Source organism: Coregonus clupeaformis, chromosome 1 (assembly GCF_020615455.1).
Source record: "Coregonus clupeaformis isolate EN_2021a chromosome 1, ASM2061545v1, whole genome shotgun sequence".
Lineage (NCBI taxonomy): Eukaryota > Metazoa > Chordata > Actinopteri > Salmoniformes > Salmonidae > Coregonus > Coregonus clupeaformis.
Window position 1 is genome coordinate 26,822,944 of NC_059192.1, and position 25,059 is coordinate 26,848,002.

Genomic DNA, 25,059 nt, shown 5'->3' on the forward strand with positions numbered 1-25,059 from the left:
CTAGCGCCCCGCATGTGTAGTGTGAAAGTGGGCAACCAGCCAGGACCGGTTGTGCCAGCTCTCCGCTCCAGACCTCCAGTCCGCCATCGCAGTCCGGTCCGGCCCGTTCCTGCTCCTCGCACCAAACCAGTGGTGCGTGTTTCCAGCCCGGCCCGGCCTGTTCCTGCTCCTCGCACCAAGCCAGTGGTGCGCGTCGCCAGCCCGGCCCGGCCTGTTCCTGCTCCTCGCACCAAGCCAGTGGTGCGCGTCGCTAGACCGGCCCGGCCTGTTCCTGCCCCTCGCACCAAGCCAGTGGTGCGCGTCGCCAGCCCGGTCCGGCCTGTTCCTTCTCCTCGCACCAAGCCAGTGGTGCGCGTCGCCAGCCCGGCCCGGCCTGTTCCTGTCCCTCGCACCAAGGCAGTGGTGCGCGTCGCCAGCCCGGTCCAGCCTGTTCCTGTCCCTCGCACCAAGCCAGTGGTGCGCGTCACCAGCCCGGCCCGGCCTGTTCCTGTCCCTCACACCAAGCCAGTGGTGCGCGTCGCCAGCCCGGTCCGGCCTGTTCCTGTCCCTCGCACCAAGCCAGTGGTGCGTGTCGCCAGCCCGGCCCGGCCCGGCCTGTTCCTGTCCCTCGCACCAAGCCAGTGGTGCGCGTCACCAGCCCGGTCCGGCCTGTTCCTGCTCCTCGCACCAAGCCAGTGGTGCGTGTGTCCAGTCCGGCACGGCCCGTGCCTGTCCCACCGGTGCCTGGTCCGGCACCGGTCAGCTACTCCACTCCGGAGCCAGAGCAGTCCACTCCACCGGTGCCTGATCCAGCTCCGGTTAGCTGCTCCACTCCGGCGCCAGAGCAATCCGCTCCACCGGGGTCCAGTCAAGCTCCGGTCAGCAGATCCACTCCGGAGCCAGAGCAGTCCGCTCCACCTGTGGCCAGTTCAGCTCCGGTCAGCTGCTCCACTCCGGAGCCAGAGCAGTTCGATCCACCGTCGTCGGGTCCAGCTCCAGTCAGCGGTTCCAGTCCAGACCCAGACGTCAGCCCCTCTCCAGGTTCGGGGTCTCCCACACCAGGGTCCAGACAGGGCTTGGTACTTCGTGGGAGGAAGGAGAGGGGAAGCAGCTCACCGAGGTCCAGACCAGACCAGGGGCGCAACAGGGAGGTGGAGAGTAAGTGGTGGTCACGCCCGGAGCCGGATCCGCCTCCGAGGCGGAATGCCCACCCGGCCCCTACCCTGTTATGTTTATGTGGCGCGGTCGCACCTTTGGGGGGGGGGGGGGGGGTACTGTCACGCCCTGACTCAAGGGACTCGTATATGTTGAGTCAGGGTGTGTATGTTGTATATTTCTATGTTGATGTTCTAGTATGTCTATTTCTATGTTGGCCGGTGTGGTTCCCAATCAGAGGCAGCTGTCGCTCGTTGTCTCTGATTGGGGACCATACTTAGGCAGCCTTTTGGCACGAGTTAGTTGTGGGATCTTGTTCTGTGTGAGGTATGTTGTTTGTCTACCTTGGACTTCACGTTTCATTTCATTTGTTGTTTTGTCGTGGTGCTTATTCAATATAAATAAACATGTATGCATATCACGCTGCGCCTTGGTCCGTCCCGTCTATGAACGATCGTGACAATTCATTTGCATTTTATTGCATGACATAAGTCTTTGATACATCAGAAAAGCAGAACTTAATATTTGGTACAGAAACCTTTGTTTGCAATTACAGAGATCATACGTTTCCTGTAGGTCTTGACCAGGTTTGCACACACTGCAGCAGGGATTTTGGCCCACTCCTCCATACAGACCTTCTCCAGATCCTTCAGGTTTCGGGGCTGTCGCTGGGCAATACGGACTTTCAGCTCCCTCCAAAGATTTTCTATTGGGTTCAGGTCTGGAGACTGGCTAGGCCACTCCAGGACCTTGAGATACTTCTTACGGAGCCACTCCTTGGTTGCCCTGGCTGTGTGTTTCGGGTCGTTGTCATGCTGGAAGACCCAGCCACGACCCATCTTCAATGCTCTTACTGAGGGAAGGAGGTTGTTGGCCAAGATCTCGCGATACATGGCCCCATCCATCCTCCCCTCAATACGGTGCAGTCGTCCTGTCCCCTTTGCAGAAAAGCATCCCCAAATAATGATGTTTCCACCTCCATGCTTCACGGTTGGGATGGTGTTCTTGGGGTTGTACTCATCCTTCTTCTTCCTCCAAACACGGCGAGTGGAGTTTAGACCAAAAAGCTCTATTTTTGTCTCATCAGACCACATGACCTTCTCCCATTCCTCCTCTGGATCATCCAGATGGTCATTGGCAAACTTCATACGGGCCTGGACATGCGCTGGCTTGAGCAGGGGGACCTTGCGTGCGCTGCAGGATTTTAATCCATGACGGCGTAGTGTGTTACTAATGGTTTTCTTTGAGACTGTGGTCCCAGCTCTCTTCAGGTCATTGACCAGGTCCTGCCATGTAGTTCTGGGCTGATCCCTCACCTTCCTCATGATCATTGATGCCCCACGAGGTGAGATCTTGCATGGAGCCCCAGACCGAGGGTGATTGACCGTCATCTTGAACTTCTTCCATTTTCTAATAATTGCGGCAACAGTTGTTGCCTTCTCACCAAGCTGCTTGCCTATTGTCCTGTAGCCCATCCCAGCCTTGTGCAGGTCTACAATTTTATCCCTGATGTCCTTACACAGCTCTCTGGTCTTGGCCATTGTGGAGAGGTTGGAGTCTGTTTGATTGTGTGGACATGTGTCTTTTATACAGGTAACGAGTTCAAACAGGTGCAGTTAATACAGGTAATGAGTGGAGAACAGGAGGGCTTCTTAAAGAAAAACTAACAGGTCTGTGAGAGCCGGAATTCTTACTGGTTGGTAGGTGATCAAATACTTATGTCATGCAATAAAATGCAAATTAATTACTTAAAAATCATACAATGTGATTTTCTGGATTTTTGTTTTAGATTCCGTCTCTCACAGTTGAAGTGTACCTATGATAAAAATTACAGACCTCTACATGCTTTGTAAGTAGGAAAACCTGCAAAATCGGCAGTGTATCAAATACTTGTTCTCCCCACTGTAGTTGGAAAGGGCTCGTAAGCAAGCATTTCAAGGTAAAGTCTACACCTGTTGTATTCGGCGCATGTGAAAAATACAATTTGATTTGATTTGAAATACTTGAGCTATGCTTGATTCATAGACATATCATTTGATTTGGTTGATCAAATTATGATTTAGTTCACTCGGTACAATGGAACCAATGGAGTAGTCCCCAAAGTGCAAGCTACATGTTAAATAAAGCCCTCCTCAAATAATTGTAAATACTTGAGCTGCGCTTGATCTAGTTCACCCGGTAAAATGGAACCAACAAAATAGTCCCCAAAGAGCAAAAGTAGTGCACTAAAAGGGAATAGGGTGCCATTTGGGACGTAGATGTGGTTGAAACACACACACACACACACACATTGGAGATCTGATGTTTGCTGTGTATCCGTTGGCAGTTTAACGAACAGTTGAGGAGCCCTGACAGAACCGCTGTGATTTGAGTTACACCCATGCACGCACATTCACATGCACACGTACACGCACACACACACATTTGAGTTACGCCCTTGTAGGCTAGCTGTCCTGCTGACAGATTGGTTTCATAGCAGTCTAATGTCGAGGGGGTTTGGTCGTAATAAAACAAAAACTTAACATTTCCACTGACTATCCTGCAACTGCTGCCCTGCAACTGCTGCCCTGCAACTGACTGGTTCAATGCTTTAAATACACAGTGATAACTATTAAGCACGGATTTACAACATCAACACAATAAACGTAAACTTCAACGTCATTCATTAAGTCATTCCTAATACAAGGATTAGTGTTGATTGGTCAGATCTAAACAACTAGAAAGCTCTACAAAACACACGGAAGCACACACACATATACACACACACACAATAAGAGCAAGAGAGAAGCTGAGTGAAAGAGAGAGAATATCTGTCATCACTATGGACCTGTCTAACAACAACAGCTCCACATCAGAATTCAGAGAAAACTGTCATTGTGTGTCCCTGTTTCAAAATCTCATATTTTAAACCCAGTCCATGCAGTTTGCTTTTACAAGACGTCGTAAAGGGAGACAGAACATTCCTCAAAGTGCCTGTATGTGAAAACCACAGTAGTCATTTTGTGGTCCATAATCTCTATCTCAGTATCACTAGCTTTTCCGAATGCTATTTCAGTTGTACTATTGTGACATGTTACGCCATCATAGTGTGCATAATATGGCATGATGTCAATATTGTAATGCTTACATCATATCTATGTACAATTATTTATACTGTATTTTAGGGTGCATTTACACATTTATCATTACTAGAAGTAGGCTATCATATATTGTGATCGTTTTGGATACTAAAAAACATAATTTGATGTCTCCCATACATACAGTGCCTTGCAAAAGTATGCATCCCCCTTGGCGTTTTTCCTATTTTGTTGCATTACAACCTGTAATTTAAATTGATTTTTTTGGGATTTCATGTAATGGACATACACAAAATAGTGTGAAATGAAAAAAATTACTTGTTTCAAAGAATTCTAAAAAATAAATAACGGAAAAGTGGTGCGTGCATATGTATTCACCCCCTATGCTTCCCCTAAATAAGATATGGTGCAACCAATTACCTTCAGAAGTCACATAATTAGTTAAATATAGTCCACCTGTGTGCAATCTAAGTGCACATGATCTGTCATATGATCTCAGTATATATACACCTGTTCTGAAAGGCCCCAGAGTCTGCAACACCATTAAGCAAGGGGCACCACCAAGCAAGCAGGACCATGAAGACCAAGGAGCTCTCCAAACAGGTCAGGGACAAAGTTGTGGAGAAGTACAGAGCAGGGTTGGGTTATAAAAAAATATCAAAAACTCTGAATATCCCACGGAGCAATTAAAATTTTTTAAGAATATGGCACCACAACAAACCTGCCAAGAGAGGGCCGCCCACCAAAACTCACGGACCAGGCAAGGAGGGCATTAATCAGAGAGGTAACAAAGAGACCAAAGATAACCCTGAAGGAGCTGCAAAGCTCCACAGCGGAGATTGGAGTATCTGTCCATAGGACCACTTTAAGCCGTACACTCCACAGAGCTGGCCTTTACGGAAGAGTGGCCAGAAAAAAGCCATTGCTTAAAGAAAAGAATAAGCAAAAACGTTCGGTGTTCGCCAAAAGCCATGTGGGAGACTCCCCAAACATATGGAAGAAGGTACTATGGTCAGATGAGACTAAAATTGAGCTTTTTGGCCATCAAGGAAAACGCTATGTCTGGCGCAAACCCAACACCTCTCATCACCCTGAGAACACCATCCCCACAGTGAAGCATGGTGGTGGCAGCATCATGCTGTGGGGATGTTTTTCATCGGCAGGGACTGGGAAACTGGTCAGAATTGAAGGAATGATGGATGGTGCTAAATACAGGGAAATTCTTGAGGGAAACCTGTTTCAGTCTTCCAGAGATTTGAGACTGGGACGGAGGTTCACCTTCCAGCAGGACAATGACCCTAAGCATACTGCTAAAGCAACACTCGAGTGGTTTAAGGGGAAACATTTAAATGTCTTGGAATGGCCTAGTCAAAGCCCAGACCTCAATCCAATTGAGAATATGTGGTATGACTTAAAGATTGCTGTACACCAGCGGAACCCATCCAACTTGAAGGAGCTGGAGCAGTTTTGCAAAATCACAGCGGCTAGATGTGCCAAGCTTATAGAGACATACCCCTAGAGACTTGCAGCTGTAATTGCTGCAAAAGGTGGCTCTACAAAGTATTGACTTTGGGGGGGTGAATAGTTATGCACGCTCAAGTTCTGTTTTTTGGTCTTATTTCTTGTTTGTTTCACAAGAAAAAATATTTTGCATCTTCAAAGTGGTAGGCATGTTGTGTAAATCAAATGATACAAACCCCCAAAAAATCAATTTTAATTCCAGGTTGTAAGGCAACAAAATAGGAAAAATACCAAGGGAGATGAATACTTTTGCAAGGCACTGTACATACAGTACATCATCCAATCAATAGGTGGGTAGATCCACAAAACTGGAATGAGTTTACCAGTCAAATTGCCAATGTCAGATGTTCCAAGCCTGTTCCACACATTCTATTTCTAGGGGTATATCAGTAACATCAGTACCGCAGAGTCCTGGGAGTATTCATTATGCCGATTCTGTTGCAAAACGTTTCTTAAACGGAAGCAAACAGAACGAAACGGGGCGGGACCTACCTGAATTTGTCCAATAGAAACTTGTTTTGTTCTGTTTGCTTCCGTTTGGTTCTTAAACGGTAAACGGTTTCTGTAATAAATACACTCCAGTACTGATTCTGTTAAACAGAGGAGAGCTCAGCTTGGACCCCATTGGTCACACTCTGGTACCCATGGGACTTCACAGCTGGAACTCGCTGCTAATTTGCCATGGTTACACTCGTTTTCCTCACAGAGAGACCTGCGTCATAAAATACAAAAATATTGGAAAACCGAGAGGGGAAAAGTATAAGATCAGCAACTAGGGGCCAACTTCACCCTACTCTTCCTACCTCATAGTGAAGTTCAGTAGTCTATCCGTCTGCGCAATTAACACACACTCATGACCACAGAGGACAGAGGCCTGTCTGTCTGACATTTAGGTCAGGGCATCACACAGATGCCATCGCCGCACAGCCATTGGTCAACTCAAAAGGGACATGATTGGCTGGAAATATGGTCACATGACTCAAAGGACGCCATGTTGGCTCTCGATGGCAGCCATTAGCATTTTGAAATCGAAAGACACTGAACCAATAGAATTAGAGGTAGAACCCCAAAAAATATATGGATGGATGAATGAATGAATGAATGAACAAACAAACATAAATGTGAATGAATAAGGACTGTCTCAGTCTGTGTCCTACCTGGGGGCAGTCTTTGATGTAGTGGCCCTTGTTGAAGCAGAGGTGGCACAGGTAGTTGGGCGGGGGTCTTTTGCTGGGCTTGCGGGGCTCTGAGGAGAGGGAGAGGTCGGAGAAGTGGTCCGTCAAGGAATTGAGTCCATCAACGATGTTGTTGAGCGAGTCATATGGCGAGACATTCTTATATACCCTGTTATTCAATGCCTGGAACAGGGAGAGACAGGAAAACGTGGTTGGTATATTACGCAGAGAAAAAACATGGCAAGAAATGTAGAATAAAGGAAGATATGAAAATGAGGTGATGATGTCTTTCTCGTGGTAACTTAGTGCAAAGTTTGAAGTGCCGCCTGTTTTTATTCCCTCATTACTTTTGTGGCAGAGCACCGAGCTTTATGGGTATTTTTACGAAGAGCACCTGCAACTCCCCTCTATCATGCTTACAGAGTAGTTTGACAACCTATGGATACATGATACCACTAACGAAACAATATCACATAGAAAAGCAGGTCTGGATTTTTTTTCATTTGCGATGCTCTTGAATTTAATCACCAATTTCCGTTGACTGTTCTATGCCCTCCGTCTTTTCTCTTACGCAGAAAAAAGATCCTTGATAATTTCTCTCATTAAATTCAGCACATCTGGCGCTCCGTCCAGCTGTTGCTTATGAACTGGAAAAGTACTGGGGATGTCACAAAGGAAGACAGGACTTTAGAGAAGGATGACTTACAGTAAACAAGGAGAGAGAGAGAGAGAGAGAGAGAGAGAGAGAGAGAGAGAGAGAGAGAGAGAGAGAGAGAGAGAGAGAGAGAGAGAGAGAGAGAGAGAGAGAGAGAGAGAGAGAGAGAGAGAGAGAGAGAGAGAGAGAGCGTTTTACTTGAGAGAGAGCGTTTTACTTGATGGCCAAAAAGCTCAATTTTAGTCTCATCTGACCATAGTACATTCTTCCATATGTTTGGGGAGTCTCCCACATGCCTTTTGGCGAACACCAAACGTGTTTGCTTATTTCTTTCTTTAAGCAATGGCTTTTTTCTGGCCACTCTTCCGTAAAGCCCAGTTCTGTGGAGTGTACGGCTTAAAGTGGTCCTATGGACAGATACTCCAATCTCCGCTGTGGAGCTTTGCAGCTCCTTCAGGGTTATCTTTGGTCTCTTTGTTGCCTCTCTGATTAATGCCCTCCTTGCCTGGTCCGTGTGTTTTGGTGGGCGGCCCTCTCTTGGCAGGTTTGTTGTGGTGCCATATTCTTTCCATTTTGTAATAATGGATTTAATGGTGCTCCATGGGATGTTCAAAATTTCAGATATTTTTTTATAACCTATACTTTTCCACAACTTTGTCCCTGACCTGTTTGGAGATCTCCTTGGTCTTCATGGTGCCGCTTGCTTGGTGGTGCCCCTTGCTTAGTGGTGCCCCTTGCTTAGTGGTGTTGCAGACCCTGGGGACTTTCAGAACAGGTGTAGATATACTGAGATCATGCGGCACTTAGATTGCACACAGGTGGACTTTATTTAACTAATTATGTGACTTCTGAAGGTAATTGGTTGCACCAGATCTTATTTAGGGGCTTCATAGCATATGCACGCACCTCTTTTCCGTTATTTTTTTTATTTTATTTTTTTCATTTCACTTCACCAATTTGGACTATTTTGTGTATGTCCATTACATGAAATCCAAATAAAAATCCATTTAAATTACAGGTTGTAATGCAACAATATAGGAAAAACGCCAAGGGGGATGAATACTTTTGCAAGGCTCTGTAAAGGAAATAGGGTGCCATTTGGGACACATTACTCATCTCATCTGAGTAAGTGGCTGAATTCACAGCTCCATGGGTGAGCCGTTACACCCCAGAGGAGGGAAACACTGCTGTTAGGTTGCGTCCCAAATGGCATCCTATTCCTTATATAGTGCACTACTTTTGAACAGAGCTCATAGTAGGCAAGAACGATTTCGGACACAGCCATTGATATACTCTATTTCTCCAATACAAATAGGTTAAGTGATTAGAGTAGCTTCTACCACAGGATTGCAAGCATGGAGATCAGGAGCAATACTGTCTCTTGTGCAATATTCAATATGGAGCATAATCTTTAGCCTGGAATCCAGACCTGTTTTGTGCCAACATTCAACTCCTTGTCACTGTGTGGCATATAACAAAATAAATTGAAATATGTATTGAAATACGTGTAATAGAAATATTGCTCAACTCTGTTCACAACCACTCATTCTCCTCACATCATAACCCCTTAAAGGCCCAATGCAGCCGTTTTCATATCAATATCAAATAATTTCTGGGTAACAATTAAGTATCTTGCTTTAATAGATTTCCATTAAAATGGGCAAAAGTAGCTTTTTAGCAAAATACTATTTCTCAAGCAAGAATTTAGCTATGACTGTTTAGGAGTGGTCTATTAACCAATTTACCGCATGGTGATGTCACCATGGAAAGCCGAAATATCCCGTCCATGCAAACCTGCTGATTAGAATATCCTGTATTTTCAACCAGCAACTATCAGGAAATAACATTGATTAAAAAATCACACTTTTACAGTGTTAGTTTCATCAGCTGTTGTACAATATGATATAAACAGAATTTGGACAGCACTAGGCCTTTAATTTATTTCCTATTTCATTTGATGAGACACTAGCTAGGTTTCTATCCAATTGGTGACAGATTTTCATGCAAATATTCTAAAATCTGCATGAAAAGAATATGCACATTTTCCCACCAGAGATGTGTTTCCATCAAATTGACATTTTGCGGATAAAATGCTTTGCTTGCTGACATAAAAATACAATTTGCGGTTAAATTCCCATGTACCGAACAAAAAAAACAAGTTAAATGGGTTTCCATCGCATTTTCAACTCTACTTATGGTTTTGTCAGAAATTGATTTGCGTTATAGGGTGGCACGTAGCCAAGCGGTTAAGAGCATTTGGGCCAGTAACCGAAAGGTTGCTGGTTCAAATCCCTGGGCCAACTAGGTGAAAAAAAGTTGATGTGCCCTTGAGCAAGACTTTACCCTAATTACTCTGGATCAGAGCATTGATCATCATTTCACCAAAATAAGAACCTTGATATTTATTGGAAAGGAGCATCAATCACTGTGCACTTTCACCACCCTGTGAAGTTCATCATAATTTATTTAATCTGTAGTCTAATAAACTGTATGCTTTCCCGAGTCGTAGTGGGAGGTCCACACACCATATCATCGCGTGACTCCAACTTTACTTCGATATGATGGTTATTATATCAATATTTGCGCATTAAATGTGTTTCAACCGACATTTCTCGCATAATACATTTTACAGACACAAAAAGATCCCACCTTGTCTAGCTTATTTGGTTTTGTCAACATTTGGAAAGTTTACCGACAAATTAGCTGTTTCCATCAGGCCTGTCGTGACATTTTTGATCTGACATGTACTTTTAAAAAGGTTGGATGGAAACCTGGTAAAAAAAAAAAAATGTTGACGTCATCGACAACAACAACAAAAACAAATGCACATTACTCATCCCAACAGATCAAGCATCAGAAGTGGGTTGTTGTACTTGGCGTTGCAGTGAGGTTGAGAAAAAAAGCCCCCTCTGCTTCAACTGTTTCCAGACTCTCTTTGTGTGTGTGTGTGTGTGTGTGTGTGTGTGTGTGTGTGTGTGTGTGTGCGCACGCACGCACGCAAGTGTGTGTGCATCGTGATTGCATGTGTGTGTATGCATCATGTGTGCATGTGTGCACACACGTGCATGCATAGGCGTGTGTGTGGGTGTTTGTGTGTTCAGTTTTTGCAACACATTACTCAATGGGGAATCGTAGGATCGTATGACATTACACAATGGTTTTTAATGTATGAAAACCACACCCATGTTTAAGAGGCCTGATTTATGTTAAATGGCTGAAAAGCCTCTATACCGACATTAAGAAATATAAAAGTATACAATGGCAGGAATACTATAATATTCACTGTAATGTTTTTGCTGACTTTACTGTAGTATACTGTAGTATTTACAGTTGACTATAGTATAAATACAGTAGTAAAAAAAGAGTAGTATATACTATAGCAATTACTGTAGTGTTTTTGCAGACAGTAGTATACTGTAGTATTTACTGTAGTGTTTTTGCGGACTGTAGTATACTGTAGTATTTACTGTAGTGTTTTTGCGCACTGTAGTATACTGTAGTATTTACTGTAGTGTTTTTTCAGACTGTAGTACGGTATACTGTAGTATTTACTGTTGGGTTTTTGCGGACTGTAGTATACTGTAGTATTTACTTTTTGGGGACATTACCGTAGTATTAACTAAAGTGCTTTTGTTTTATTATCTTTGAAATAGAAATGGGGGGCTTTCTCCTTAAGAAATACTAAAAGAGCACATTTTCCATAACCTGTAGGTAGGTAGGACTGGGTTCTGAACGGAGAGTTCAGAGCTTCTGCTATTTTCTATAACCTGTAGGGAACACAATATATGGTCTATACTTGGCATGTAGGTTTCTCACTTACTGGTGGCATATTGGGATATGGGAAGGGGAATGGGCAGGGTATTTGCAAATGAAATGCTGTAGTATTTACTATAGTTAAAATAATGTCATGTTTTGCGTACTGTAGTGTTTTTGCTGACATTCCTGTAGTATTTACTACAGTGTTTTTTTGTGGATAATATTATACTATGTATTATAGTATTCTACAGTACACTACAAAATGCTATACTAAGTACTACACATTATCGAGGGATACTACAACGTGTAGTATAGTATTCTACAGTATACTACAGTTTATTACAGAATTCTATAGTAAGTACTGTAGTATTCTATAGTAAACTGTAGTATTTTTTATGTTGGTAGCTAGGTTTCCATCAACCCATTTTTAACTCTGTTGGTGGTTTTGGCACAAATGTGGCCAACTTTGGTCTTGGCACATGTGCTCTAGCCAACAGCTCGCAGATACAGTGCAAAGGGTACATGATGGTTATTCTAGCAACAAATGCACAAAAAAGTGTTTCCACTGCCATTTGTGCATGATCTATTTGACAGACAAACCAATTATCCACCAGTCTAGCATGTTTTGTTCTGTCGAGATTTAGGAGAGTTTACCGACAATTACACTGTTTCCATCAGGCCTGTCATTAGTTTTTTATCCAACAGGTACTTAACTTGCATTAAAATGGTTGGGTAGAAACATGTTTTATGATTACCATCATAATATTTTTCAAAGGCTACATAGCTATCCCCGTTATGAAATTAAGGGATATGCCTAATACTCTCTCTCTCTCTCTCTCTCTCTCTCTCTCTCTCTCTCTCTCTCTCTCTCTCTCTCTCTCTCTCTCTCTCTCTCTCTCTCTCTCACACACACACACAAAGAAACACACACACACACACACACACACACAGTCTCTCTCTCTCTCTCATTCTTTCTCTCTCTCTCTAAAACCTAGTGTCAGTTTAATCTTTAACACATGAGATCATTGTAATACACGTTCAATCACCTATTAGGCCCAGATGCTCTCTCTCCATAAGGCTGTTCAGACCTGGGTACATCCCAAATTGCACCCTATTCCCTATGTAGTGTACTATTTGACCAGAGCACATAGGGATCTAATGCACTTTGTCGAGAATAGGATGCCATTTGCAGTCACATATGGTCTGGACTATCAGTTGCATTGATGGCATGTTTGCCTGTAAATATCCATGATGACATAAATATAGAAAGTGTTTAAACAAGTCTTGTTTTTGTTTGCACAATCTGATCTATTTGCAGAAGTCGGGGGAAATAGATCATTGTAATGTAATGTAAAACAACTAGTCAAACCTGTAGGGTAGAAGTGGGTTAACCTATACAACTGTATGTACAGACACAGCATTTTGACCAACCCCTTGCAATGAGGCATAGGCATTTCTGCGCGCTACTAACGTTTAACCCGAAGACCTCTCGAGCACATCAGCATGCAGACCACAGACCCAGATGCATCACGCTCCTACGTGTGGTACGCTCGAGTCTGGCGTTGCCTGCACTGAGCATTGAGTCAAAACAATTGCCTTTAAAGCCGCCTAAATCAAAGACAGACACTTCTCTCAATGTTAACTCAACATCTTAACACCCAATTGAAAGGCACAGATAACTTTGCTGGAGTGATTCTGCTTGCTTTGGCGCGTTTAAAACAGTTATAGTCAGTGCTTTACACTTCAAGAACTAGACCCGATGCTTCTGGTAAGTTCATCCCTGGTTATTGCATTAATTTAATAAATAGTCTACTTTTTTGTTTTGTTTACTGTATTGGCAGTCATCAATGACATGCCATAGTCTAGTATGAATTGTGCGCAATATAAAACCAGTTCTGCTAAAATTGTGCATGTTGAATTCTCCATGTTGCACTAAGGGCTGTTACTAAATAAACGTTATTTCTGTTTGAATATGATCGAATCAGATATTGCCGTAATAGGTCTGAAAAGTTGATGAGCACGTCTTTCTGTCCATATTCGAAATATCCATGGCGGTTATGTGCACACCCTTAAACATTTTGCAAAACAGCGTTCGACATACGATGGGATGTATGCAAATAAAAACAGATCATAGTCTATAAGCTATTTACTTAACGTGGCAATTATATAACGGTAATATACATCCATAATAGAGGAAAACATTTACAGACAGAACGTTCAGTCTCGAACCTCATTCCGCTGGAGCTGAAAAAAGTTGTTGAGATAGTTGGAGTTGAGAGACGAGCTCAAGTCCGCTGCGGGAGTCTTGCAGTAGTTCAACTCCGGGTGGGACGAGTTGGGTTCGGGTCTAAAGGCGTCAAAGGCGCTGGTTTGGTGGGTGTCTTGCAAAGAGAGATAGACCCAATTCAGTAGCTGCGCAGGCTGGTACACGGAGGCACTGGTGTCTATGGCAGACATCAAGCTCATCTTTCAAATGGGTACACTAGCCACCGCCGCTGTATTTCTGGATTGCTCTCAACTTTCGGGAATCTTGCTCACTCTCGCTCTTTCTCTCTTTCTAAACTTCAACGGATTCGCCGCTTTCTTTTCCCTACCCAGCCGTGGCAATCTTTCCTTATTCCTCTTCCCGTAAGGACCCTATATCATGCTGGGAGCCTAGTCCCAGTTTTTAAGGTTACGCAAAAGTCATTGCTCTAACATCTCAGTATGAAAAGTTTTCAGCCACTACTCGCAGCCCGTTATCTCCCTTTATTTGCAGTGGGGCAGCCACCCGTAGTCTCATTGGATATGCAACGCACACTGGGGTGCGTCATGACGCACGCAAGCGAATGAGGGTTTTAATTCACTACATACAAAACCGTTTTCTCTCTCGGTCTCTACCTTGTTAACTTGATGCCTTTTGAATCTCTGTAGGGTTCACTGTTTACTTTTTATATTGTGAAATAAAATATTTTGTATCAAAATAATAAAGTTAGGTGTTTAATTTATGTGACCACGTATTTACCTTTTCTTTCAGATGCTTTGTTACCTGGTTCGTCATTGGATCTTTAACCGGAATTTCATTGGTTTATATTGATTAATATTAATTGACGCAAATAAGTCGCTGGGATTTTTTACGTGGCCTAGGCCTATTAGCTTAGATATTTTCTAGCTTCAAAATGTCTTAGCACTATATCTGCTGCTTCTTTGGTGATAAATGACACTGTATTGCATGGACAAAGGCAGCATTGTGCTACCCTTTTCATAGGCTTTCCACTCTGTTGACCATTCATTATTAATTGTAGACTTTCTGAAATCGTCCTGGGCCAGGCAGCCTGCAATTGGTTTGAAGACCGGACACAATGTGTTGCTTCCTATGGTGTTAAGACAGGTTTCCTTGATATTACTAAAGGTGTCCCCCAAAGGGTCGATTTTGGGACCTGCTCTTTTTACTATCTATATAAACAATATTGGTTTGTCTGTTAGAAATTGTAACCCCCACTTGTATTGCAACCGCAACTTGACATAGATACTGTTGTGTATTCTGTTTCCCCTTCTGTTGACAAGGCTCTTTCAGAATTACAATGTGCCTTTTTTGCTTTGCAGATAGCTTTTGTTTAACTGAAATTGGTACTTAATGCAGGTAAAACTAATTATATTTTATTTTCCAAAAAGTTAAAAAATGTATCTGATGATTTATATATATGTAGAATTGGATGGTGCCCACATTAATCGTGTCACCGCTTATAAATATCTGGGTATCTAGATTGACGAAAAGCTATACCTATTTCAAAAAGCATATTGATGAGTTAGTTAAGAAGTTACTAATTGAAATGGGCTTCCTTTATAGAAATAGTGCATGCCTTTCGTTAAATAGCAGAAAACAAATAATTCCGTAGACATTACCGGTTATAGTTTACGGTGAAATCATCTGAATGCGGCTGCCGCTGTATTGAAACCATTGGACGCAGTTTATCATAGCGCACTGCACTTTATTATGGGCGACAGGTTCAGTACACATCACTTCTTTCTGTATCAGAAAGAAGGTTGGCTCTCTTTGAAGTCTCGTAGATCGATGCATTGCACTTTTTTCCGTTTATAAAGCCCTCTTGCACAAACTTCCACCATACCTTACTTCATTGTCAACCTACAGATGTACGAGCTACCAGACCCTGTCTCAGATGGCTAACTCTGGAGATCCCTTCGTTCGCCACTGAGTTAGGTAGATCTGCGTTTTTTTTTCTTGCTCCTTACTTGTGGAATGATCTTCAGAACTCTCTAAAGTTGAACGTTTTGGTGCCGCTAGGGCAGTTAGACCGCTGGTTGATAACTTTTTTTTTCTTTTTTTTTCTGAGGAATGTGTTTGTTTTCATGATCGTGTTTTGTAAGTTACTTTTCTTAAATTGCTTTTAAATATTGTGTTTTTATTGCATTGGAATTGTAAATATTGTGAATTTGTTTGATTGTGTGCAATGGGTATGTGATGTAAGTGAGGCCTTTTTTAATAAGAACTGTCTACCAACTATGGATATACAGCATCTTCCGACGTGGAACACGTGCTGCTAAACAGTCATTTCAGTGTGAATTATCAGAACGTGTTCTGAATTATCAGAACGTGTTCCCTATGGAATGCGATTAGACATCGTCTTATTAATTAATGAAATATTTAATAAGAGGTCTAAATTTGGGCAACATTCACCCCTATAACCATATAAATTACCTCTCCCATTTACAGTGAGGGAAAAAAAGTATTTGATCCCCTGCTGATTTTGGTCAAATACCTATTTCCCTCATTAAAATGCAAATCAATTTATAACATTTTTGACATGCGTTTTTCTGGATTTTGTTGTTGTTATTCTGTCTCTCACTGTTCAAATAAACCTACCATTAAAATTATAGACTGATCTTTTCTTTGTCAGTGGGCAAACGTACAAAATCAGCAGGGGATCAAATAAATTTTTCCCTCACTGTACATGCCTGGATTACCTGTGAGGTCAAAAATAAAATGAGATTATTTAGAAACCAAACTGTGACAGATAAATATTGGGCTGTAATTAAAAGCTGATGTTTGGTGCTGTGTCACTCTAATCACACTCACCCTAATTAGGTCGAATCCAAGGGAAATGGGATAAACCAATGGTTGTGTTTATTCAGCAACAGACAGAGGTGAGATTCCCAGTCTTCTGACAACAACTTGCTCTCTCTCTATCCCCCCATGCTTGTGTTCCTGCCTTGGAACCATAAGCTTGGAGCCCTCCAGTGGAGTGTTCTGAGCTAGAGAGTTCCACCCCAAGCAGTTCTATACACAATAGTGTTCTGAACCGGTATTCCACATCATACCCACTGGGCACACACTGGTTGAATCAACATTGTTTCCACATAATTTAAATTAAATTACATTGAACCAAAGTGGAATAGACTTTGAATTGATATCTGTGCCCAGTGGGTAGGCTTACAGCTTTGTGTGGCTTGATTGTTGTTGCTTTTTTCTGGCTGTCAATTACCCTGGTTTACTGTTCATCTAAGGCATAAGAGGCTAGAGTGAATATCTGTGTTAAAAAATCTAGTATAATTTGAAGAAATTATCTGCCTACTGATAGGCCTACTGTATAATAATAAATGATGATGAAGATAAGTGATGACACAATATAACCTGAGCACATTTGATCAAATCAATTGTGAATAATTAATAGCCAAAATAGTTAAAGAAAAATGAATCAATCCACACTGCTCTAATGACAAAGAGCTTGCCTTGTGTTAAGGTCTATCTCACATATCTTCAGTGTTTTATTGTATAATATCGATAAATTAGAAGATACATTTGGATGGATGGATCACAGAATAATCGTAATCTTTCTTAAGGATATTCTCCGGAAATACAATTACTGTCTTACCTTTTCTGGAAGCTGTGCTGCACCATTTTCCCTAAATTTTCCCCCATGTGGGCCAGCACCCTAGCAATTCGAGTTCAACCAATGAGCTTCAGCACCTCGCAATTTGAGTGACAGCTAGCAAGGGGCACATCATGCACACACAGCAGAGCAAGAGACAGAGAGCAATGACGTGGTGCACATAACTGCACATAGGTGACGTAGTACGCAATTTTCGGGGACCACTTTTGGCTCGTGAGTGCTACTTTGAGAACTACTGGCTAAAAAGTACACAAAAGTACCGGATAATCTCTTTAATTAATCTGTATGTTGATTAAAGATGGGAAATAAACCAATCATGGATTCAGAGAGTATGTTTAGATGCAATCACACGATACAAACCATCATGCTCAAACTGTAAATTGATTAATCCATTAAATAAATGTCTTACTTTTTTTTTTTTTTTGCCTATGTGACGATGTGCATGTGAGCTCCTGCCATTTCTCCCCACACAAAGGGACTGATTTATTGCTAAACCTTAGGCCTACTACGCCTATGCTATCGCTCAAACATTACCCACTGGGCACACCACATCATTTCAATGTGGATAATTGGGTAATATTTGGTAGAGATGTTGATCAATGAGATTTTATTTTGATTTTATTAGGATCTCTTTTAGTCTTCATTTGGACTAATCTTCCAAGAGTCCTTAAACTTTACGACCTATATTCACTCACTCAAAAAGACAGCCAAAAGTTACTTAAATTACCAATGTGTTATCACTATGCTTTAAACCATCTACAGGCACAACCAAATTCCAATGAAAAAACAATGTCTGATTTTTGGTTTAGTTGTCACCCAAATGTCTATCTCTGTGCTTTCAACCATTTAAAAGCACATCAAAGTTCAAATGGGAATACAATGTCAGATATTTTGTTTATTTATACAACAGATTAAATTAATGTGTTACTTATCACTGTCCTTCATCTCATAGTAGAACCAAATGACCTGGATTGCAGTTGAGATTACATTAAAGTACATGATGTACTTTAGTCCCCTGTAGCTCAGTTGGTAGAGCATGGCGCTTGCAACGCCAGGGTTGTGGGTTCATTTCCCACGGGGGGCCAGTATGCAAATGTATGCACTCACTAACTGTAAGTCGCTCTGGATAAGAGCGTCTGCTAAATGACTAAAATGTAAATGATACAAGTGTTCAATGACGTTTGAGATGCAGCACAGATTATTACAGCAATTGTGAAGATCTCCACAGACCTGCAACGACATATGCATTGTGATGAGTGTGATAGAAGGAGTCAGGCGCAGGAGGGTAATCACTGAATGCAGAGTTTATTCCGTCGTACACAAATAGCGCTGGATAGCGACAAACGAAACAGGCACAGGGGAAAATCTACCCAGGCAATACAAGGTAACGGTAGTTCCAACAAAAACAGGCACAGTGGAAATATCTACCCAGACAATAACAAGGTACGAGTAGCTCCACCGAGCTACACTACTCTCACGAATAAACAATCACCCACAAGGACAAGGGGGGCAGAGGGAACACGTATACACGGACTAATGAGGATATAAGAACCAGGTGTGTGTAATTAACAAGACAAGACAAATGGAATGGTGATATATGGAGCGGCAGTGGGTAGTAAGCCGGTGACGACGAACGCCGAAGCCTGCCCGGACAAGGAGAGGAGGCAGCCTCAGCGGAAGTCGTGACAGTACCCCCCCCCCCCTTGATGCGCAGCTCCAGCAGCGCACCGACCCCGGCCTCGGGGACGGCCAGGAGGACGCGGAGCAGGGCAAGCCGGATGGCGACGGTGGAAATCCCGCAACAGGGAGGGATCGAGGATATCCCTCACCGGGTCCCAGCACCGTTCCTCCGGACCGTACCCCCCCACTCCACGAGGTACTGAAGGCCCCCCACCCGACGCCTCGAATCCAGGATGGAACGGACAGAGTACGCCAGGGCCTCCTCGATGTCCAGAGGAGGCGCACCTCAGACTCCTGGAGCGGACCAACCACCACCGGCCTGAGGAGGGACACATGAAACGAGGGGTTAATACGGTAATCAGGGGGAAGTAATAACCTATAAGTGACCTCGTTGATTCTCCTCAGGACTTTGAACGGCCCCACAAACCGCGGGCTCAGCTTCCGGCAGGGCAGGCGGAGGGGCAGATTCCAGGTCGAGAGCCAGACCCGATACGAAGACCGGGGCCTCACTGCGGTGGCGGTCAGCGTTGGCCTTCTGACGACGCACGGTGCGCTGGAGGTGAACGTGGGCAGCGTACAGAGCAGGCACGTACCGCAGCCCAGCTGGACACTGAGGTGGAGATGGATCTGTGCGTAATGCCTGCTCTATATCCACGTCCATCGCCCATACTACCGGCGCCACAATGCAGGAGGCCGGGAGTATGGGGGTGTTGTCTCTGGGCCTCTCCTCTGTGTCATACAGCCGGGACAGTGCATCTGCCTTCACATTCTTCGTACCCGGAATGTATGACAGTGTAAAATCAAACCGGGTGAAGAATAGGGCCCACCTGGCCTGGCGAGGATTCAGCCTCCTCGCTGCCCGGATGTACTCCAGGTTACGGTGGTCCGTCCAGACGAGGAAAGGGTGTTTCACCCCTTCGAGCCAATGCCTCCACACGGTCAAAGTTCGGACAACAGCCAACAGCTCCCGATCACCAACATCGTAGTTCTGCTCCGCCGGGCTGAGCTTCTTTGAGAAGAAGGCACAGGGGCGGAGCTTGGGTGGCGTGCCCGAGCATTGAGACAGGACAGTGCCTATCCCTACCTCGGACGCATCCACCTCCACTACGAACGGTAGTGATGGATCGGGGTGGGCCAGTACCGGGGCTGAGGTGAACAGACCCCGCAGTTTGCTGAAGGCCAGGTCAGCCTCAGCAGACCAGCGGAGCCGGGACGGCCCACCCTTCAACAGGGATGTAATGGGAGCTGCGACCTTGCCTAAGCCCCGGATAAACCTCTGATAGTAGTTGGCAAAGCCAAGGAAGCGCTGCACCTCCTTAACCGTGGTAGGAGTCGGCCAATTACGCATGGCTGAAATGCAATCTCCCTCCATCTCCACGCCTGAGGTGGTAATTTTGTCGCCTGTGTCTTAGAAGACGTGTGCACCAGATCATGGTATTTGGGGGGAATGTGCACAGTGGAGGTACCGTCTGGGCTTTCCACCGTGGTTGCACCAACGGAAACACCTAGACACCTACCCTGACACTCTCGCAACCACCCCGTGAGAGCCCTCTGCGGCCATGAGAAGGTGGGGTTGTGGAGTGCTAGCCAAGGGATACCTAATACCACAGGGAAAGCAGGAGACTCAATAATTGAAAAAGTAACCTGCTCACAATGAGTCTCCTGGGTGATCATGGTGACTGGTACAGTGACTTCCTTTACAAAGCCGGACCCTAATGGTCGACTATCAAGTGCTCTGATGGGGAGTGGAATGGATAGGGGAACCAATGAAATGCCTTGACGGCGTGAGAATGCCCTGTCCATAAAGTTCCCAGCTGCACCTGAATCGACTGGCGCCTTACACTGGGGAACTACCATGTGATCGGGAAAGTGTATAGGTAGGGTACAGTGCGCAGCAGAGGGCTCTGAACAAGTGTGGGTGTTCGACACCTGGGGTGATGCGAGAGTGCCCTGCCTGCCGCCTCCAGACTAGCGCCTTACACTGGCTGGCAGCAGGTTGTCCAAACGGATGGCCATGTCCACCAGTTTCATGAAAGACAACATGGTGTCCTGGCAGGCTAGCTCCCGTCGGACGTCCTCCCGCAGATGGCACCGGAAATGGTTGATCAGGGCCCGCTCGTACCACCCGGACCCCGCTGCCAGAGTCCGAAACTCCAACGCGAAGTCCTGCGCGGTCCTCGTCCCCTGCCTCAGGTGGACCAGCCGCTCGCCCGCCTCTCGACCCTCGGGCGGGTGATCGAAGGCCGCCCGAAAGAGGCGAGCGAACTCCCCGTAGACCTCCAACGCGGCACCTCCTTCGTTCCAAAACGCGTTGGCCCACTCCAGGGCTTTCCCCGAGAGGAAGGAAACGAGGACGGACACCTTCTCCCGCTCCGATGGCGCCGGCCTGATGCTGGAGAAGTAAAGCTCCAGTTGGAGGAGGAATCCTTGGCAGAGCGCCGCCGTCCCATCGAACGCCCGTGGTCGGGATATCTGGATCCCTCCGGGTGCTGGGGTGTAGGTGGCTGGATCCGGTTGGCCAGCTGGTTTCGACAGATCAGGTCCTCTCCTCTCCAGGCGTTGGACGACCTGAAGAACCCGATCCATCGCTTCCCCCAAGCTGGCCAGCATCGTGGAATGCTCCTGGACCCGTGCCACGACTCCAGGCATGCGCTCTTCTCCCGCTGACTCCATAGCGGGTGGGTGATTCTGTGATGAGTGTGATAGAAGGAGTCAGGCGCAGGAGGGTAATTACCGAATGCAGAGTTTATTCCATCGTACACAAATAGTGCTGGATAGCGAAAAATGAAACAGGCACAAGGGAAAATCTACCCTGGCAATGCTAGGTAACGGTAGCTCCAACAATAACAGGCACAGGGGAAATATCTACCCCGGCAATAACAAGGTACGAGTAGCTCCACCGAGCTACACTACTCTCACAAATAAACAATCACCCACAAGGGCAAGGGGGGCAGAGGGAACACTTATACACAGACTAATGAGGGGATAAGAACCAGGTGTGTGTAATTAACAAGACAAGACAAATGGAATGATGATATATGGAGCAGCAGTGGCTAGTAAGCCGGTGACGACGAACGCCGAAGCCTGCCCAAACAAGGAGGGGAGGCAGCCTCGGCGGAATTTGTGATATGCATGCTATCTTGAACATGCCTTTTGGACCACATAACCTTTATGAAAAAAAGTATATATTTTTTATTTATTTATTTGTATTCTCTCAGAAAAAAGACTTTTGACTTTCAGAAAAACATATTGGTCAAGTTCAGGCATTTATTTCCACCCTGTTAGGGACATACACATAACTATCTGAAAGTGTTAACAATGCATTTATATATGTAGATTTAGATTTTCTAAGACATCAAATGTTATCAAATGTTATTTTCTTCAAATTATTATTGAGCAAAACGTGTGTTATTTTTGGAACCAACGCTTCATTTGCACCACATTTTTCCTAATCAGAGTGAATAACAACAGAATTTGGTCAACATTTTTGCATATGTAGTTGACCCCTTCTATCGCTACAAGTTACCACAAAGATATACATAACATTTGATGGTATTGTTCAATTATGATTTTAAAACACTGACCTAACAGGGTGGAATGAAGCATAACAGGATGGAAAGCAATAAGAGGGTGGAACAAACACCAATAATGAACAAAATATTTAAACAATTAAAGATCATTTATGAACTAATTAGATTCACTTTCTATTTATAAAATGTTCTATTTACTTTTTTGTCTTTTTAAAAACATTGTCATCCTAAGTTGTAAAACAACAAAAACAGATGATTAAAACGTGAGTACTGCATTAGAACAACATAGCTAGATGTAAAACAATTGGATTGTATTTGAAAATCACTGTTAGTTCAAGCTTAATAACACTAATCAGGCATTTTATGATTAACATCCCTACTCATTTGGCTCCTAACAATTCTGGGCTCACGGTTCAAGCTTAATAAAATGGTTATTCAAAAAGTTAACAGCTTTTATAAAATATGTCATAATGTTACATGAACCCCCCCTTCTTCCTCCTCACCTCCTCGCCTCTCCTCCACTTCACTCCCTTCCAAAACCCTTCCCACTCAACCCCTCTCTAGCATTTTATCCACTCCACTCCACTCCATCCCCCCTCCACATACTGCAAGTCCCTTTTCTCCAGTTGTAGCTCAATGGTTTCCAAAGTGGTCTTTTATGTACCTTTTATGTAACTCCAAGCTCTGGGATCAGGCATACTACCTGGAGGTCAGCAGGTACCACGTCGCGTGGGCTTGGCCAGAATAATTTGTTTATTCCATTACGGTGCATGCACTTGAGCTAGATGTTATCCTCCTCCACATCTGTTAGGATTCCTGGGTATGTCTCATTGTCGTAGGATGCCACACACCACTAAACAATACGCTGAAAGTGAATGGCCTCTGGTCACCATGGGGTTTCAATGGTGCACACAGATCTTGGAGCCTCAGCAGCTTCTAGAGTTGATCTTAGAGCCTCAGCAGCTTCTAGAGTTGTCCTTGAAGCCTCAGCAGCTTCTAGAGTTGCTTCTTTTAACTCAAAGCAGGGACAGGCCATGACCTCCTCATTTCTTTGGCAGAGACACGTTATGTCTCTGTACTTGATGCAACACACTTATCACTTGATGCATCTTCATTGTGCCTTTCACTGCAGTTTTTGGATGATAAAAGCCCACGGCTGTAAAGGCTGTTAGCCATGAATTGGAGGTTCTCGTGGGTTTTACATTGGCACGTCTCACGGTCAGCTTCCGTTGGTGCCACAACCCAAAATGGCCTAAAGGTGCAGAAGAAATAGTAGGAGATAGAGTCCTGACTTTCTGACAGGATCTTCCTGTGTAGATTCATCATTGTCTGTCAGCAACCTTTTTCGCATCTTCTGTTTGTTTTGCATGACAGTTTGTTTCCTCCCTGTAGTCATGCGACTCACATCATCCCTTCTTGGATTCAGCAGTTGCCCAGTTTCTCTTCGTCCACCCTGTTAGGTGCATATGCGTAACAGGGTGGAACCTAATAGGGTGGAAATTCGGAGGCTAAGTTATCCATAGCACTGTGAGTCATCAAGATATAGCTAGCATAATGATGAACATGATGAACATAATGGTGAACTTTTTGGTCAAACATATTGTGAAATTCAAAATTGTTATATTATGTTCATTTAATATAGCCTAACAGGGTGGACATTTAAGAGTGAGACATACTAACTAACATCATGAAACATTAACATATAGATAAAACCGAGGGTTGATCCTTACTTAGCTTTGCACTGTTGTTTTCCCAGCAAAAAAAGGATTGACACTTCCTGAATGTGATGTCATTCTTCTTCTTCTTCTTCTTCTTCTTCTTCTTCTTCTTCTTCTTCTTCTTCTTCTTCTTCTTCTTCTTCTTCTTCTTCTTCTTCTTCTTCTTCTTCTTCTTCTTCTTCTTCTTCTTCTTCTTCTTCTTCTTCTTCTTCTTCTTCAACGCCAGGGTTGTGGGTTCGATTCCCACGGGGGGCCAGTATGAAAAATAAAAAAATAATGTATGCACTCACTAACTGTCACTAAGTCGCTCTGGATAAGAGCGTCTGTACTGGAGTGTGGGCCAGAGACAGGGAGAAACTAAATCCTACCTGCCAGCCCCTACAGGAAATTAGTTTAAAGAGTATATTCTACTCAATATACTCTTTAAACTAATTTCCTGTCTCCCCTTCTCCCTCATACTAGATTTCATCCTCTCTCTTTCCCTCTGATACTGCTCACTGTAGCAACACTGTAGCAATACTCTCTGTTTCCTGACAATAATCACACTTTCCTGTTGGATGCTTTCCTATCACATTTAATGTCTTATTCAACTAGCTGTGTCCCACCCTTAATCTTGTAAAAATAGCCTCCTCTCTTCTGTCCCTTCCTGCCGTCCTCCCCCTTTCCTCTGTACTTGAAATAAATGCCTTCCCTTATTATCTCTATCCCACTGCTCCTGCCATCTCTGCACCATCACTGTATATATCAGTCTTTTTGCCTCTGCCTTGCTCATCGAAACTTCAACATCAACATCCCCACTACTAAGTGCTTGTTTAGCCAATTCATCTACTGCCTCGTTCCCCTCCACCCCCACATGGTCTGGGACCCATGTAAATCTTATCTGTATACCCATCTGTTTAATCCTGCCATGGGTTTGTAGCAC

General features: G+C 44.1%; 1 protein-coding gene across 1 annotated transcript in view; it reads right to left on the bottom strand.

Moving 5' to 3' along the window:
* The window catches only part of LOC121583886 (zinc finger CCHC domain-containing protein 24), a 36,743-nt gene extending 22,607 nt beyond the window's left edge, over positions 1 to 14,136 (bottom strand). The window contains exons 1-2 of the mRNA XM_045223804.1: positions 13,548 to 14,136; positions 6,890 to 7,090 (exon numbers count right to left, since the gene is read on the bottom strand). Of these exons, the coding sequence (XP_045079739.1) occupies positions 6,890 to 7,090; positions 13,548 to 13,784 (438 nt within the window). The 5' untranslated portion in view covers positions 13,785 to 14,136. The remainder of the gene's footprint in view (positions 1 to 6,889; positions 7,091 to 13,547) is intronic.
* Positions 14,137 to 25,059: the final 10,923 nt, after the last annotated feature.